The sequence below is a fragment of the Chaetura pelagica genome, unplaced genomic scaffold (assembly GCF_000747805.2).
Source record: "Chaetura pelagica isolate M959 unplaced genomic scaffold, ChaPel_1.0 scaffold70, whole genome shotgun sequence".
Taxonomy (NCBI): Eukaryota; Metazoa; Chordata; class Aves; order Apodiformes; family Apodidae; genus Chaetura; species Chaetura pelagica.
Genome location: NW_009952265.1, coordinates 1,507,239 through 1,524,669, shown reverse-complemented (window position 1 = coordinate 1,524,669; position 17,431 = coordinate 1,507,239). Strand labels below are relative to the sequence as shown.

General features: G+C 45.4%; 1 protein-coding gene across 2 annotated transcripts in view; it reads right to left on the bottom strand.

Moving 5' to 3' along the window:
* Positions 1-17,431, bottom strand: part of ACTN1 (actinin, alpha 1) — a 47,609-nt gene that overhangs the window by 15,355 nt on the left and 14,823 nt on the right. The window contains exons 6-12 of one of the 2 annotated variants that reach the window (XM_010007678.1): positions 11,269-11,350; positions 9,305-9,430; positions 8,032-8,117; positions 2,820-2,912; positions 1,438-1,668; positions 799-946; positions 74-224 (exon numbers count right to left, since the gene is read on the bottom strand). In XM_010007678.1, coding sequence (XP_010005980.1) covers positions 74-224; positions 799-946; positions 1,438-1,668; positions 2,820-2,912; positions 8,032-8,117; positions 9,305-9,430; positions 11,269-11,350 — 917 coding nt within the window. The remainder of the gene's footprint in view (positions 1-73; positions 225-798; positions 947-1,437; positions 1,669-2,819; positions 2,913-8,031; positions 8,118-9,304; positions 9,431-11,268; positions 11,351-17,431) is intronic. The other variant, XM_010007679.1, reaches the window with a different exon arrangement.

The following is a 17,431-nucleotide window of genomic DNA, read 5'->3' as shown; positions in this document are numbered from 1 at the left end:
CCGGCTGCGTGCGGGATGCCCGGCTGCGTGCGGCTGCGTGCGGGGTGCCTGGCTGCGTGTGGGGTGCCCGTACTTCAGCTCTTGTGCAATCGCGGCGATCTGCTCCACGCGGTCCTGGTGAGCAGCCAGGTCACTCTCAAAGGCCTCGTGTTTCTTCAGCAGGGCCTTGATCTCCGAGAGGGTAGCGGTTTCGTAATCCTTCTGCTGCAGCATCGCTTCCTTGCCTGGGGAGGGAGCCAAAGGACGAGAGGATGAAGGAGCGGCTCCAGTGTCCCCCCCTCCAGCTCCCGGGCACCCGCAGCCTCAGGGGCCCCCCAGGGGGGACCTGCCCCGCTCCCCACCCCCTGCCCGAGCCCTGCCCTCCCCGGTGCTGCCAGGGATGCCCAGTTCCCACCGCAGCACAGAGTGCCACGAGCAGCAGGCAGGCACACTGCGCAGCTCGAGCCAGGGCGGTCGCAGTTTACACCGGACTCATCCCAGTACGTGCAAACTGGGCTATGCTGGTTCTGTAAATGGCAGCCGTAGCATTTACTGTATGGCAGCTTTTCCTCTGCTCTGTAGCTCTTTTCTATCCAAAGTTATGACTTGGCAACGTGAGAGGATGCTGATGAGGCCACATGATGTAGCAGAACAGAGATCGAGCTGATTTTCATGCATTATTTTCTAATAAATAAGAAATGAACCTAGCATTCTCGAGAGGAAAATCTCATGGAAGGACCTAAGCAGGATCCACCTCTTCCTCCCCGTGTCACCGAGAGCAGTGTGTGAGGCAATAGGAAGCAAGCAGGTTGGCATTACCATCTGTCCAGGACTCATGGATGGACGCTTTCTGCCGGAACTTCTCTGCCAGGTGATCCAGCCTCTCTAGCCTCCGGATCTCATTCAACAACCACTCCTCATAGCCCTTCTCAGCCTGCTCCAGGCCACCCCAGGCATTGTTTATATCCTAGAGACAGGAGCACGAGAAGAAAAGGCAGGTTAGAAGATGGGGGGAAAGATGTATGTCAACATTAGACTTCATGAGATACACGGCTCCAGCTGATGGGAAGGAGTGGATGTGGGCTTTTGTCTGCGTTGTGCAGACAAGTCAGGAAGACAAAGTCCCAGACTTAGATAAGCAGGACTAGCAGTGTCAGGATATACCTGTCTGCAAGAGAGTCTCTATCGAAACACTTCTCCACATGAAACTGGAACAAAACTCAACCATTTCTCAATTAGAAAAAAACAGACATCCAGATATCTTATAAAGGCAGGAGCAACAGAGTCTGGTTGAGATATAGAGAAGCAGTGACTGCTTGATCCTCTCTTATTATTGCCCTACTGAACTGTGTTCTGCAGGGTTCCTACCACAGAGTAGCTCACTCTGAAGGTGCACATGCCCTACCCACCAATGGGCAGAGAAGGCATGGCTGGGTATGAGCAATTACCCCCACTCACCGAGACCATTTTCCCTTCTGAAGGCATGAAGGCTGGCCTGTTGCTGAGCCGCAGCTTGGTCTGCAAGGTGTTGAAATTGATCTCCAGCTGGCACTTCTCTTGGACCTTGGGGGGCTTGTGCAGGCGACGGTAGTCTCGGAAGTCCTCCAGTTTCTGCTGCATGGCTTGCATGGTGTTCTCTGGGGCCCGGTTCTCCAGCCAGGGGATGGTGCGACGGATCCACTCCAGAAGCTGGAAAGAGCAATGACAAGAAGCCTTGGACTGAAAATCGTGTTAAAACTACAGGTGCTCCTCTGATCTCATTAGGGACCACTTACTTTTATGTTTGCTGTTAGAAAGACTCTGCCACCAGCAGAGCTTGTAAAGAAGAGTTGTTTGGAAGTCCTTTTTTTTTTAACGAGCAGCCCACTGCCCACCACACTAAGTAGGTACTGCTTGTTGCAGCACTGCCAATCCAACATGCTTAAGGCACTGCTTCTGCACAACCAGGATCAAACTACAACTTCAGATCACACTAAAGCCTTTTTTGGAATTTTGCTGAGCTGCTGCATAACTAAAGGATGCTGTAAGTCATTATCTCCAGAAAGGTCTGACAGGAGAAATCACGTTCTTTCCCCCATTTACACTTTTCCCACTCTAGCTTCTTTGAAGTCAGTGTTGCTCTTTGAAGAGCCATCCTCAATAAACTTATTTGGAAGCTGGTAAAATGCTAATGCAATGATCAGTCTGTAGTGTGACTGGAGTAGTGTCCCATGCTTTTCAGACCAGGCTGAAACCAGGCTCATAGGCTGTGTTTGCCCTTCTGTTTTCCATCTTCCCTTCCTTCCTTATCTTCCACAAACGAACTCCAGTCCACACTTGGTCACTTCCGTAGTTTCACAGCTCTCAGTCTGTCAGCCTTCTCAGTTAACCAAATCAGCCTCCAGCTTGTATCTTACACAGATTCTTTCCAAATATCAGCAAATGCATTTTTCTTCTGTCAAATATCCCCTAATTTCCATTCTTTCTGATCCAATTCCTGGCTGCTGCAGTATAACAGCATACAATTTGTATGAAGGGTGTTACAAAGTAGTATAGTCCTGAGGAATGGAAATTAAAGCAGCTTGACTTTTCCTTTAATTTTATGATTTCTGTGGCTGCTCTTAATAAAGTGAAAAACTCCAAGCTGCTCTATGGAAGCTTTCTGTTTTAAAGTACATCTCTCTTCCCTTTAAGGTAAGTTCAATTTTTCTCAGAGTTGAAAAGTTTAATTTTTCTCAAGCCATAAGGGGAAAAAAAAAATCCAGGGAAACATGGGCCAATTGCATTCCCCAAGGTTAGTTACCAGCGTGATTCCCTTCCCCATACCACCACCAGAAACCAACAGCACCGTGGATACCTACATCACTGGCCAGTTTTTCATAGTCTTCCATGAGCTGTTCGTTTTCCTGGTTGACTGCCAGCACCTTGCAGATACGATTTGCTGCTGTTTCCGCCTGACGAAGAGAGGGAAAACAGAAGAAGGTAAAAGTGTGAAAAAAATAATAAAAATCAACCAACCAAAGCTTGTAGCTTAGCTTTCTGCTACATATCTGCAGATAAAGTGTCCAACCTTCCTCTTGCAACCTGCTTTGAAATGTGCTTTGAAATGTCTGTCCTGACCTCTTTGCTTTCCATCTGACCTTCTATAATAATTTATTTTTCCCTTCTCAGGTGAGTAGATGACTTCAGAGAGTTTCAGCTTTGCTGAGTCCACCCTATGTGTTGTGAGAAAACCATATTTCTATGCCTTATCTGAAGCTGCTCCAACAGGGCACTGCTGTTTCCTACTAGAGGGACCCTGGCTGGATTTTTAAAAAGACAGGGAATTTCTGCTACCACCTCCACTCCTCTCACCAGCATTCAGAGCTGCAACACCAGTAACTGAGTGCTGTCAAGCTGATGAGCTTTTACCCCAGAAAAGAAGTACCTAAACAAAGCTAATTCACAGAATGGGCTTTGGAAAATTCCTAACTTTGTTTAGAAGATAAAGAGGTAGATACTTCTCAACATTAAACTGTTCCCAGCAGAGCTGTCTTAGAGCTCTCCCTTTATTTCTGGCACTCATTACAGGGCCATCTCCTCCAGCATCTTGCCACAACACCTACCACATATTCAGTCTCATGGTCCAGCTGAGAAAATGATGTAGTTTTGGGGTGTGTGTTTTGTTGTTGTTTGTTTGTTGTTTTTTTTTTAAAATTATTATTTTTTTATTTCCCCATTGTGGGACCAAAACACTGTTCTCTGCAGGGAGCTGAACATCAATTTGGAACAAAGTAAGAATCAGAAAAACCCCAGCTATGAACTCAGGAGCAGTCAGCCTGCCCTGGACTGCCATGCATGTGTTTGGCATGGGGAACATACAGCAGCCTGATCCTTGCACAGCATGTCTCTGTGGACATCAGCTCCTTTTATCATTATCATGGGTGCCATGCCACAAAGCCTCAGAAGATGTGCCCCTGTGGTAAGTGTCAGGGGATTGCTCAGCATCCTCTTACCACAGCATTGTGTGGTGCCTCGGGAAGGTGCTAGAGCTGCCCACAGGACCCCAACATGAAGTAGTCCTCCTTACAGAGGCTAAGTGGAGATGAAGAGGAGAGGGCACATGCCAACACTAAAACAGACAAATTGCAAGTGCTGTGTCCTGCCTCAAAACTCTCTGTGGGATTGGTGCCAAATGAGTTTTGCTGAGCTTATAGCTGGCAGATTTCACCCTTTTTCTATTTTTAAAGGGCTTTTTATTGTTTGTTTATTCAATCTTTGAGATCATTTGAGAAAAATCCTCTAGTTTTTGCAGTTGATGCAGGACAGCAAGATCCCAGGGGATCTGGCAATGTAATTTGTTTGTAAGAAGCTGTAAGAACATATATTCAGTCATCTGACCCTTCACTAAAGAGGGCCAGTTAGCAGATACACAGATACTAGTGCTGGGGATTGGAACTACATGATCTTTATGGTCCCTTCCAACCCAAACCATTCTATATTAACTGATTTAAAACACATTAGAGGGACCTGTATGGGAAAAAGTGCAATTTAACTTAAAAAAAAAAAAAAAAGTGTAAAAAGCTCAAACAATGGTTCCATTTAGGAAAGCTTTTACTTTGATCTGTTTTAAACATAAGTTTGTACTTTAATGGAGTGCTTTCTGATATCCAGAGAAAACTTTGTAGACATAGGATGAAACAGTATGTCAAAAAGACACTGCCAGAGCCCTACCATGATGTGACTGCAGGGAACTGGTGGTGGCAGATCCGTCATCCCAGAAGAGGAGTTCCCTGCACACACTTAACTCCTTTCTTTTTACACCGCAGCAGGTGGGACCCCGTTTTGCATAGGCATATTTACATGTATCCCACAACAAGCCTCCTCCAGCTGCCCAAGTGTTTAAATACGTGTGTATGCGTGTATGTGTGTTGAACATCTGTCCAAACACAAAAGCCCTCCCAATGTTGACACAACATTATTTGCATTATCCTAATGGCTGAAGTGTGGAGACTTTCCCTCCCCTACCAGCACTTGCCAGCTCCAGCCTGCCCTGTGCCACAGTGTGTGGCTGCAGCAGCAGGAAAGGCTCTGTGGCCACTTTCACCATTAATGTCACGAGCAATACCTTACACTCACTGCTAATGAGCTGATCTGCGGTGATGGCAACTTCAGTGAAACACTTCCAGGTAACAGAAGAGGGGCACACCAAGATGTTTACCATGAGGCCAAGGCAGCTCCCCCCTCACCTTCACTAGTGGAGTGGAAAAAGCCATTTTGGCTTCCCCACACTGCTAAAGGCAATGATGCAGTTAGGATGCTTGTGCAGGCTCCAAACAAACCAGGATGCCCACAAGGCATGGAGCAGCACTAAGAAGCAGCACCACCCTGGGGTCTGGAAGCTGCACATCTTTATTCACAGAGAACCTGTGTGAGCTGATCAGCTTCAGAGCAGCATTGTGTTGACACATTACACTACTTCGCACTCAGACACCGTGGGGAGCGCAAGCCCAGGGCATTCTGCTCAATTCCACACTGCTATGTGATATGTATGGTGGACTCAAAATGGAAATCTGGATAGCCAAAGTAGCAGTAACTTCTCAGCCTTGTGTATTTGCTGTACTTCTCAACCCTGACTTGGACTGCTTAGGGTGGAAGTGGAGTTAGCTGTCTTGCTAGCTGATAGATCCAGGTATCTTTGCTGAGGAGGATCACACAGGAAGGCATTTCCACAGTGCACTACATAGGGAAGATGCTTGCCTGTGCTGTCCTCTGGCCTCAGAGGACCACTCCAGAATACTGAATGCCAAACACAATCTCTTAATAAAATGGCAAAACGTTAGTCAGAAATGTTCACCCCAGAAATCACGTTTACAAAATATTAAGCCAACCAATAGTTGCATGCACTTAGTGTGAAAGACAGAAGCAGTTAGAAAACCAGCAAACCAACCAAAGTATACTTACAAAAAAAAAAAAAATGGCATAAAGAAAAAGCAGCCATCTACACACACATGGCAGGCTGGGGACCCTGTACCTTTAAAGGCTCAGTATAAGAGAGTGAAAGAAGCACAAAGCAGCTCATGGGACTTCCCCTTCAGGACTGGTGGCAGTAATGAAAAATCTGAATGAAAAATGGAGTGATATCACAGTAAGTCACCTAACCGTGCATGAGGTGGCAACACATTACAATCTGGGCTGGGGCTTGCACTCAGCAATCACTTGGCATTTGCCCAGGGGTTTGAATCTGTCACTAAGCAGCTGGCTAATGTATGATTAGAGCAGCTCCAAAAAGGAGTTGTGCCCCTCCTGCCAGGGCACATCTGAGTTGCTGGCCCACCAGGACTGCTAAAAAATTAATACATTATTAAATCTTTAATCTTCCCTATAAGCCAGTTAAGACTACATAGGATTGAAGCTTTAATAACTAGGAAGCTTCATCTCCACTTCTTGCTCCAGCTACCCAGTTCAGGTCCCAAGGCAGTAAAAGTTTTCAGTTATCCCTGGAGACCTAGCATCCATCAAAATTGTTGATGAGAGCATGAGACCTGCTGAGCAGGTTTCCAAATAATGAAACTGGAGCAGACAGAAGAGCAAGGGATTGGCAAGGGGCACAGCTCCTCCTGCAGCAGGCCAGAACCCTCCTTATATTGTGGTTTGCTGTTTCCTCAATCTGGAGCTCTTCAGGTTAAGCAGACAGCATGGAGCAGTCCCTGAGGAGCACCTGGCAAACAACAGGCTTTATAACACGGCTGGCATGAGTTCTGAGACTACAGTCTTCCTGGGCAAGTATGAGCTGGCTGGGGCTTGCAGCCTGGTCTTAAGGGTTTCCAACTGTTCACAAAGCAGGTAAGTCATGACTCACAGATTAAGCCAAATGGGCAAGTCTATTGCACTGCTGTGAGATGTATTCTCAGTTCCTTGGAAACAAGACAGTATCATGTAATTTATATGAAACAGGGCAAAGAACAAAAAGCTTGAACTAAAGAGCTGCTCCCTGGAACTTACTGCCTGCATTTGCCCTCTGAAAGCCAGCATCAGCATGGTATCTTGCCACCATCAGCACTGCTTTGCACAAGAGATGGACTCTTCCTGGAGTAAAGTTAACCCTCAAGCTGGGCAACACATGGACTGTATCTCAAACAGAAAAGACCTAGTGAGATAAAGAAGTAGTGGCTGGAGGAAACAGGGAGACTTTACATTTGTTCAAAACATGAAGGATGCTGACTTCAACTTCAGCCTACAGTCTGAAATTAGCAGTGATCTTGTGGAAAGGCCCAGCCAGACTATGGCATGTGAGGAAAGGATGGACATTTTTCTTCTATTCCAAGGACTGCAGGGAAGTTGTGTTTTGGAGGAAGTTTGCCCAAAGACTGTGACTATTCAGCTCTTCTGAAGACAACTGTCCCAATGCCAGGCAAAGAGACTTTGGAGTAAAGAGGATGAAGGACCGAAGTTACTGGAAATAGGCAAAGCAAAGAGAAATAAATTGTATAGGTGGTCTGGGATACAGAAGAGAATGACCAGGAAGAAGCAAGAAATGGAGAACTGTATGGGTTTGGGAACACTCAAGGCCTGGTAGGAATGGACTCTGTGGCTGAGGCACAGAAGTGCTATGTAACCAGATAACATGATTCAGCCTAGGATAAGATCACTGACATAGTGGGGGCTGAGCGTGGAAGGCAGGATGGCAGCTCAAGGGGGACAGGCTGTGATTTTCTGGAGTAGGCTGGTCTGATTTTGGTACTTCTGGAGGCACATTAGCTGGCCAGGATGGTGCCCACTAGTCACTGAAAGGGTCCCAACTCTGTCAGAGGAGACATTTATTCGTCTCTTGATGCCAGCTTTACCAAATGCTTTCTCCACCACTGGGATGTGAAACTGGAGGGAAGGAGCAGGTTGAGTCTGTTTGAAAAGACATTTACATCATGCCTCCAGCAAGACTACAGATGGCACATCCGGGAGCATCACTGGATGCGCTGGGCTTCCCTGCAAACGCCCTGGGGCAGACGGGGCTCTGGCACCTTTCTCCTCAGTGGAGAAGAGTGATGGGCAGTGCAGGGAGCAGGGAGGGGGTTGTTAGCAGTAAAGTCTCACCTTCTGTGCCCCTGAGAAGGCGTGGTAGTAACATGAGACATAGGTCATTATGGCCTTCTCATCCGGCCTTAGCGTGCCTATAATATCTGTGCAGAGAAGGAAAAGAGGTTGAAAGGATAAAGTAAGAAGCAGCACATAGAATAAAACAAAACAGTCATGGGTGGCGTGAGAGAGGGGGAGGAAACTTCCCATCATGCACTGCAGGACAGGCCAAACAGATTTCCATGCGGAGAGCTGGGAATTTGGATCAGAAGGTGGCTAGCAGCGTTGGCTTGTGGCTCACAGCTGCACCCCTCCCTCCCACCCCTGCTCCAGGGGATCCCCAGCCGAGGATCCGGGCTCTGCACCTTCCCGGCTGCAGTCGGGGCTTGGCCCAAGGATGCAGACAGGCTGTGTGGAGGTCTGGTGCTGGTATGCAGGGCCCTTCTGTGCACCCAGGAGCCAGAGATCAGAGCCTTCCTACGCCGTGCACTTCCTACACAGTATCTGCTCTGCTGCAACATGCGCTGCCTGCTCCTACAGCATCCAAGTACAGGCGGCTGCTTGATTTTGGCTAGAGATGTTTCCAAGGTTTTACCCACAAAATATTTTCCCTAAGTGACTCCATGACCAACAGGAAAATGGCTAAGCCAGAACACTGCAAGGACTCAGCTGCCTGATATCCAGCAGGATGGGTGAGGAAAGGGGAAAAAAAAATAAACAAATTAACAAAACCAGGCATCTCAGTCAGGATAAGCAATGCTCTGTTTGCAAAAACACAACAGATGTACTTGTTAGGTGTGCTTTGTAAGCCCCAGGTGAACTGGGCAGCAGGTTCAAGACCTTTAAGCAAGGGTGTGGGACCCTGCAGCATCCATAAGGTAAAAGATAAAGCTCTGGGTATGCATTTGAACCCTTCATAAAACCACTGAGTCAGCTAAGCTGGGCATCTATGTGGTGCTGGTCTCCACCTTTGTGAGACCAAGTGTCTTAGCTCAGATTTCCCAGGAACAAGGGGTGCTGGTCCTTGGCCGTCTGGAAGGCAAATGGAGAAGGCAGAGCTCTCCACACCCTTGGATTTTAGTATGTACCAAGGTGCTGGCATATCCAAGTGCCACTGCAGGTAGCACTGACTATAGGGAAATGGGACTCCTGCCTCCCGTGTGCCATGTATTATGTCTGGGGCACCACTTTGAACCAACAGCCAACTCTACCAAGAACATAATAATAAAGATGCTCGTAGCTAGAGAGGAAAGAGAGAAAAAAAAAAAGGTTTGGACATTAGCAACGGCACCAGGTGTGCTCTGTGGAGGGAGCTTGGGATCCTGTGATACCTTCTGGGCTCCTGAGAAGGCGTGGTAGAAGCTAGAAACATAGGTCATGATGGCTTTCTCGTCAGGACGGGCAGTTCCAACAATGTCTGTCAAAAAAAACCTCACGTTAAGAGCATAATCAGTTGATGGGAGGAAAGCAAAGGAGATGGAGAACCACAACCGTCCAGGAGGCCCACTGGAGTATATGCTTGTCACAGCAACTCCACAGGGCTTCCCAGCCCTCCTCAGAAGATGCCTTTCTCTCAGAAGCCAGAATCACCCTCCTGGTTCCACTTTCTCATGGTAAAATTGTTTCCAGGGTCTGGCCAGGCTAATGCAGTCATATGTCAGCATGTTTCATGTCACAGCACTTCCCCATCCTGAGAAAAATTACTGTGAACAGTGGGTTGAAGCAATCTAAACTGGCAGCAGGTTTGACAGGGCTTTTGTAGACATACTATACTGCAATTCCTCCATGCAGTTCTTCAGGAAAGATCCTTTCTCTCCTCCTTTCCATGTCCCTGTCCTCCATTTCAACACAATGACAGCCTGAATTTCAAAAGGCCCTTTCTTTAGTTTCAGGAGAAATTCAACACCTCCAGAGATCAGAATTAATGGTGTGGAGAAATGCACATTAGCTCCACTCCATGAGGGAGGAGACTAATCAGGAAAGAGTAATGGGAGCTCCTACAAGGGGCCCCCTTCATCACTGCTACCTTGACTGAGATCTGAAGCCAGATTCACTTATTTTGGAGGTAGCTTTATTTCATACAGAATGGCAGGAAGCATTTGAATCTACTCCAGAAACCTCATGATTTTCCATGACCTCAGCATGATGAATGCAGGGAAAGCAAGACTCCATCTCTGGGGATGGGAAATACTAGCTAAGAATATTGACATCCTAGTTACCCAAATACAGGTTCACTGGATTCAGCTGTCCCTATCCCCCACCATTCCCATAGGTTCCTCTCACTCCCTTATTTTACAAAAAGCCTTTGACTGCTTCTCCTGTTCAAACCAACCCTGAAATACAGCTTCTACCACTGAAACCTGCTGGATTCAGGCAAGCAGCCAACAACCAGTGAACTATTTCAGGCTGTTGTTTGTACTCCAGAGCTACAGACTTGAAAGTCTATTGCCAAGCTGGTCCTGACAAGGCTTTGAAAAGTAATCTTTTCTGTCCCAATGGCCTCAAGAAAGCAGTCAAGGTCAGCAACAAAAGCACCTCTGAACAACATGGATCAGGGATCTTCATGCCCGGCACCTCTGAGTAGTCAAGAAGCTGCTTATAATACTAATATCATGCTCACAAAAGGAAGATCACCAGCAATGTCAAAAGAGCCCAGAAAAAAAATCTGGAGCAAAAGGAACACAGTCCTATACCATAAATAAACTTAGTATTAAGTTCTTGAAAGAGAACACTTCAGTCTGCAGTGGACATAGCCAGGTGTTACTCACCTCTGCCCATGTAAATCCTAGGTTAAGATCTTCACACTCAGACTCAGAAGACTGAGTGGCAAAGGAGGAAGAGGGAACCAGAACACGTGATTCATTATTCCACTGTTTTTTCCCTATACATTTAGTATGTGGTAGTGGAGGAATCACTCAAGTTCCTAAATTCTTGCACAATACAAGTCCACCTAGAGTAAGTGGAAAAATTATTGAGAAAAAGCAAGTTAAGAGCCACTGGTTTCTACTTTACCTTCTGCATCCAGCATCTTAGGAATATCCAGATACTTCTCAGCCACATCAAAAGCTGTGTTTAGATTAGTGAGAGGATCATCCTGGGAAAGAAACAGAGAGAGCATCAGCCCCTACACATTTAGTATGTGGTAGTGGAGGAATCACTCAAGTTCCTAAATTCTTGCACAATACAAGTCCACCTAGAGTAAGTGGAAAAATTATTGAGAAAAAGCAAGTTAAGAGCCACTGGTTTCTACTTTACCTTCTGCATCCAGCATCTTAGGAATATCCAGATACTTCTCAGCCACATCAAAAGCTGTGTTTAGATTAGTGAGAGGATCATCCTGGGAAAGAAACAGAGAGAGCATCAGCATCAACTTGTAACACAGAAATTTTGTACACAGAATTTCTCTCAGAAGAGAGCTATTGTGCTTGGTTTGGTTCAGGTACCTGTGCTGTCCAGACAAAATTATGTGTGTATCCTCATGTAGCAGGATGAAATAATTAGCTTCCTTTTGAAAGCATAGCCTGGAGACTCATGACATGATAATTAACATACATGCACTTGGACCAAGAAAGACTACATTTTGTCTTGAAGCTAGTTTAAAGTAAAATCAGCTTCACATCCTGCTGATAGTAAATGGCCATATCTCACATTTACATCTCAGGCTTATATTAGGTTTGCAACTTCCATTTTAAAGAACTGCAGAGTAGGGTATCTGCTAGAACATCTAAGCAATACTGAAATAGTAACATCTGCAACAGGCACTGTCCTCAGCTGGTGTGCAGTTTTTTGAACACTAGTTGAGTGGGAGGAATGGAAGTGTTTTAACAAACCTGCACTAAGTAAATATATATAAAAGTACCCGTTTTGTCCCAGTATTGCTTTTTCTACTAGGTACCTAGTACATTTCTATTCCTCTAGATGTAAACGTGGTGCAGCAGGATGCACTTCAGATACAGACATCAGTACACAGTAATCAAATTCTAAACAAATTTAAATGTGCCTTATCAAATCATGAGTCATATCACAAAGGTAACTAGATTTTAAAAAGCCACACAAGAGAATATAAAACGCAGACGTCATTGGAAAGGAAAGACCTCTGCAAATTGTTTCCAGCTTTCAAACAGAATGATCAGTAACAAGACACCTACCAACCTGTATGAGACCCTCATAAAAGCCTGATTCCTATATATCCATCATACTTATTCTGAAGGATCAATCCACTTAATGGATGATAAATGACATTTGCACTATCAGTTTCTACTGTTGAGACATGTGGCTTCTGCTGGAGGAAAGGCTGTGCATGAACTGCTAGAGCTTAGTTATCATGTTTTCCAAGTGTCTTTTGGGACAGAGGAAGGACAGGGTGGTACTCTCTGTATTGTCATTTGTGCAACTCACACTGAGACCCACCTTAAAAATTAGGAAATAAGGAGTATAGTTATTTCACCTTCTTTCTAAACTGGCATCCATGATCTGTTCCTTTTCTGTCTGAGTTCATGTGCCTTTGCTTATTGCATTGACTTGGAAGATTAAGCTGTGCCTGAACTCTAATCAAGAGGCAATTTCCTTTGAACACACCCAGCATGAAAGATGAAGCTAGGCAGGCTTGGGCAGACATGGTATGGGTGGGCAGAAAAGTTCCTTTATGGCACTGGTCATTATGTAGCTGTCAGATTACAGCCTTCATGAAACTAGGAAAATGAGCTACTCTGAAAAACAGTTTCCTGCAGCATTTCCCTAGGAATTAATGCATGTATTCTGTTGGCATCCCATATCAGCATGATATTCCTTTGGGTGAGTATCTCCAGTAGCCAGCAATGTTTCACCTACCCAAGTAAATCACACACAGAGGCCATCAAGACAGACAACCAGTGATCTGTGTTTAGTCCACTGGGACAAGTCAATCTTAAGCAAGGAAATGTACCATGGGCATGCTGTGATAAAACCAGCCCCCACCTCAAACAGAACTTTATCCCTATATAATACACTTCCAGTGGTCACTACACACCAGATATATCTATATCCACTTCTTCAGAGTATAGCAATGGTGCAGGCAGGGGATTTTTAATATTCTCCAGCCAGAAGGAACCACACTATGCCATGGAATGAGAGGCTAGTACATTTCATAGAATCATAGAATGGCTAGGGTTGGAAGGGACCTTAAGGATCATCTAGATCCAGCCCTCATGCATGGGCAGGGACATCTCCCACTAGATCATGTTGCTCAGAACTCCATCCAACCAGCCCTTGAATACAAACACTTTCAGGGTTGGTGCTTCCACAACTTCCCTAGGCAACCTGTGCCAGTGTCTCACCACCCTCATAGTGAAGAATTTCCTCCTAATATCTAATTTACATCTCTCTCCTTCCCGTTTTAATCCACTAGCCCTTATTCTCTCACTCCATGCACTTGTACAAAGTCCCTCTCTAGCTTTTCTGTAGGTCCCTTCAGGTACAAGAAGGCCACTATGAGGTCTTCCCAGAGCCTTCTCTTCTCCAGGCTAAACAACCCCAACTCTCTCAGCCTGTCTTCATAGGAGAGGTGCTCCAGCCCTCGGATTGTTCAGTCTACCTGTCTCCTGTGCCTGCTGTAGAGAAAGCCTTATTTGAAGAGGTGAGACTAGCTGGTATGTAACTTGTTCACTATGTGCAGATAGGGCCTTAGCTCAATTTATGAAGAAAAAATAACAGCCTTTTTTTCCCCTCAAGTGCAGGAGCATCCAGAAAAGCCAAGAGGCAGCTCTCTTGCCAGTTTTTCCATAGCCCATATACCATTTTCTACTTCTGGAGAAATGTCACTACTGTGTACCAAATTTCAACATACACTGACCATAATAACCACCATGGCATTGCTAATGCCCTGACAAGAGTGTTTAGTAATAACACAGACCCTTTCTTAGCACAGATCCATCTGAATGAGCTGCCTGAAGATCTGTCAGCCTCTGCTGGAGGAAAGGGAGGAGCAAACTGACTGCAGATAGCCTTCCTATCAGTTTGCAAGTAACAACACCAGAAGCAGTGTTGCCAAAGGTTAAAAAGAAATTTTAAGCTGGAAGTTGGGAGAGGTTTCCTGATAGGAAAACTTACTGGGTTTGGGCACTCCCAAAGGAAGAGCTGGAAGTCTTAACGTGCTGGAAACTGCAGACTCACCTAATGAAGCCAGCAGACTTCTCCTTCACATGCAATAAAGATTTGTGATCACATGTGCTGTTGGGGAATGAAGCTAAGGATAGTGCTACTGAAAGCAAGCTACTAAATTCCAAGACTGGCTTTGAGATTAGCAGAGGGCTATACCCAAGTAAGACCCTGCTCCCTGTGGGAAAAGCTTCAACCCTCATGAACAGTGGAGCTGCTCATCACAAAGGTGATAGGTCTTTGTGCAAGACAGGGTTTCCCCGGGGGCTTGTCCAAGAATCCAGCAGCGTTTCGAGCCCTATGAAATTCCTCCAAACTCCACCACTTTCAATTCCATTCCATTGTACACCAGCTAATCATTATTTCAAGCCACCTGTTGCATTTAGCTCCCAAGTAAAGGGATAAAGTAGTAAAGATGGCCTGGCAGCTCCAAGCTTTGCACTGAAGCACGGTGGCTGCAAACACACTTTAGGGACCCAAAGGCAGCAGAATAAACAGAAGCTAAGTCACCTGTTCCCTGACTCCTTCCACAACTGAAACACACGCCCTAGAAGAGCATTGACCCAGATAAGGTTCTGCCAAGATGCCTCAGTTCCCACACTGTTTATATGAACATAGAAAGGACAGAGACATGAAGAGCAGCAGCAACTTGCCAAGCTCTAGCTGGGCCAACCTTGAGGAAAACTACAGCTTTAACAGATGTGGCAGATAGCAAACCTGCCCTAAACAGATGCCCACACGACACACACTCTGCTTTTACTGACTAAAGAATAACACAGCTCCACCTCTTTCACCACAACCCTAACTCAAATGGGGAGTCTTCTCTCCTCCTCCAGCTATTTTCAAGTCCTTGCAGCATACAAGGTTGCCATGGCAATTATTGCAGTGTGACATAAAAAAATCTCACCAAAATCTTCTATTAGCTAGCAATCAGGAAAGGAGATGGAGAGGGAGAAAAACTGAGAGCAAGTACTTACTATGTCTGCCAGGGCTGAAGACACTAGGAAGGAAATCCAACTGATACACCTTGTATTTTCAGGAATATCCATAATAAATGCATCCAAAAAAGCAGTACACAAACCATGTTTCTACATGGATTGTGGCATATGAGGGGGTGTCTGAGCCATCAGTCAACCATTGTACTTGATAAAAAGATCTTATATGTAGCCCACAGTTGACCTACTGTCAGGGCTAAAAAGAGGAAGGGAAACCCCATCTTCTGCATATCTCTCACACACAGACTGTAAGCTGAATATTGAGATCTTATCTACAGGGAGCTGAACAACTGCAGGTAGACCTGCACTGAATAGAAACCATCTAGCCAAATAAGTAGCTGTGATGTCAGGGAATCACTGTCACCAAGCTGGGTGGACTTGTGTCTTTTATTTCGGGGCCTGGAATATACCAGCAACTTCAGCTAGGCAGCTCATGTAGGCAGAAAAGAATTGCACTTGCTCCTCTATTATAACTATACTAGGAAAAACAGCTAGAATATAAACTGAGTACAAAACTGTGTTGACAAAACAAGTTAATACCTTTTGGGAAGAAGATATGCTGCTACCTTTTGCTGGCATACACTGGCAACACATGGTCTGTAGCATAGACACAGCCTTCGTGAAGGGGCAGAAAACACTAAAACTGCACATGAATGCTGCCCAAGAGGAGGTACAATGCAGACCTCTTGGCATCTTGGACTGATGTTCACCTCTCTATCTTATACACGTGTGCACGTACACAAAAACGCACACATCGCCAAAGGCACACACAGCTGAGATGCTATTAATTAGTCACCAGAACTGGAAGGTTGTCCAACTGGAGGTGGACCTCTGATCTACTATCCACCACGACGGCTGCTTCTCAGCAGCCTTTCTCATGTCTTTCTCTGCAATGTAAGTCCCCTGCAGAGCCAGGGGTAATGTTGGGGCTGGTTTGTTTGTTCGCTGGTTTTTGAGGGAACGGGAAAGCGGAAGTAGGCTCCAAGGAGAAGGGCAAGAATCAATTCAATTGAGCCAAAGTGAGAAGAAGCAATAAAGGAGGAAGCAAGCGACCAAAATAGTCCAGGCAAACACTGTGTTTAGGAAGGTGCCCTATTTATACACTCTATAAATGGGTTTCAAAGATCTAGCATAAAAAAAAGACAACTTCCCTTCAGCACACATCAACTGCCAGAGCTGAAGGCAAGGCTCTGAGCTAATGTTCTTCCCAGCTATTTGCTCAAGATTTCAGTAGTGGTAGAGTTCTCAAACGTGCATTTCATCTTTAGAGTAATTGAGGAAGAACAAGAATAGAAATGACACAGAAAGAGTCAGAAGACTGGAGGAGGGCAGAGGGAACCTGGTGAAGGATGGGATTGAAGGCAAGTGGAGAACAAAAGATACTGGTTCCCTTTGACCTTACTCCAAGGATGATGAATCCCTTCCCACCTACATTGATTCTGGCTAGGACAATGTCTTTCACCTTAAAAAGCCTGCAAGCAATATGACCAAATCACTTTACTTTCCTTCTCTCTCATTCTGCTTGGGTTTGGATTAGGACTTCGTTGATAACTGAGAACACTGTAGCATTTACCTGGCTGGGTTTGTCCTAGGCACATTATTTAACTGCTTTTATTTTCCCAAGATCAGGTACTGAAAATGTAGTTCTAATAATTTATTTTTTTATTGCTGCTGTTTATGTAAACAGGTACAGTCTCTCCCCACTGTTTACTCATCATGTGCTGAGTCCAGGCACTAAAACTGATCAGATAATATAACTGACTGCTCTACAAGACCATAAAGATCTAAAAGGTTACTGAAAAGCAGATCAGGCATTGTACAAGTCATTGCCTCAAGGATGCAGCTAATTTGATTAACTCATTTACATATTGTGTATTTGCACAGTGATCCAAGAGCTCAGGTCTATTAGTGATGGGCTTCTAAGTTTATTTCCCTAACTAACATTGAGCATGTACGCCCTTTATAACACCCAGCCAAGTGAGATCAGATGGTCAAACTTTATGTGCATTATCCCCAGTAACGAGACATGAATTATGCTCTTGGTGATATTTCACTCCACATGTGCACAAATAGAGTGAAACCAGATCTTTACAGACTGTAGGAATGCCAGCAAAGTAAGAACTCAGCTTGGCCTTCCACCACCCTGCTGGGTCAAGACACTGCTGGCAGCACAAACCACTAAATGCTTAGTTTCATCATTCACTTAGTAATCTTGGCTCCAAGACACACAGGAAGCAAAGTTTGGAGCAGTTGAATATCATGTTATCAGTGGCAGTTTTAAAAAATTG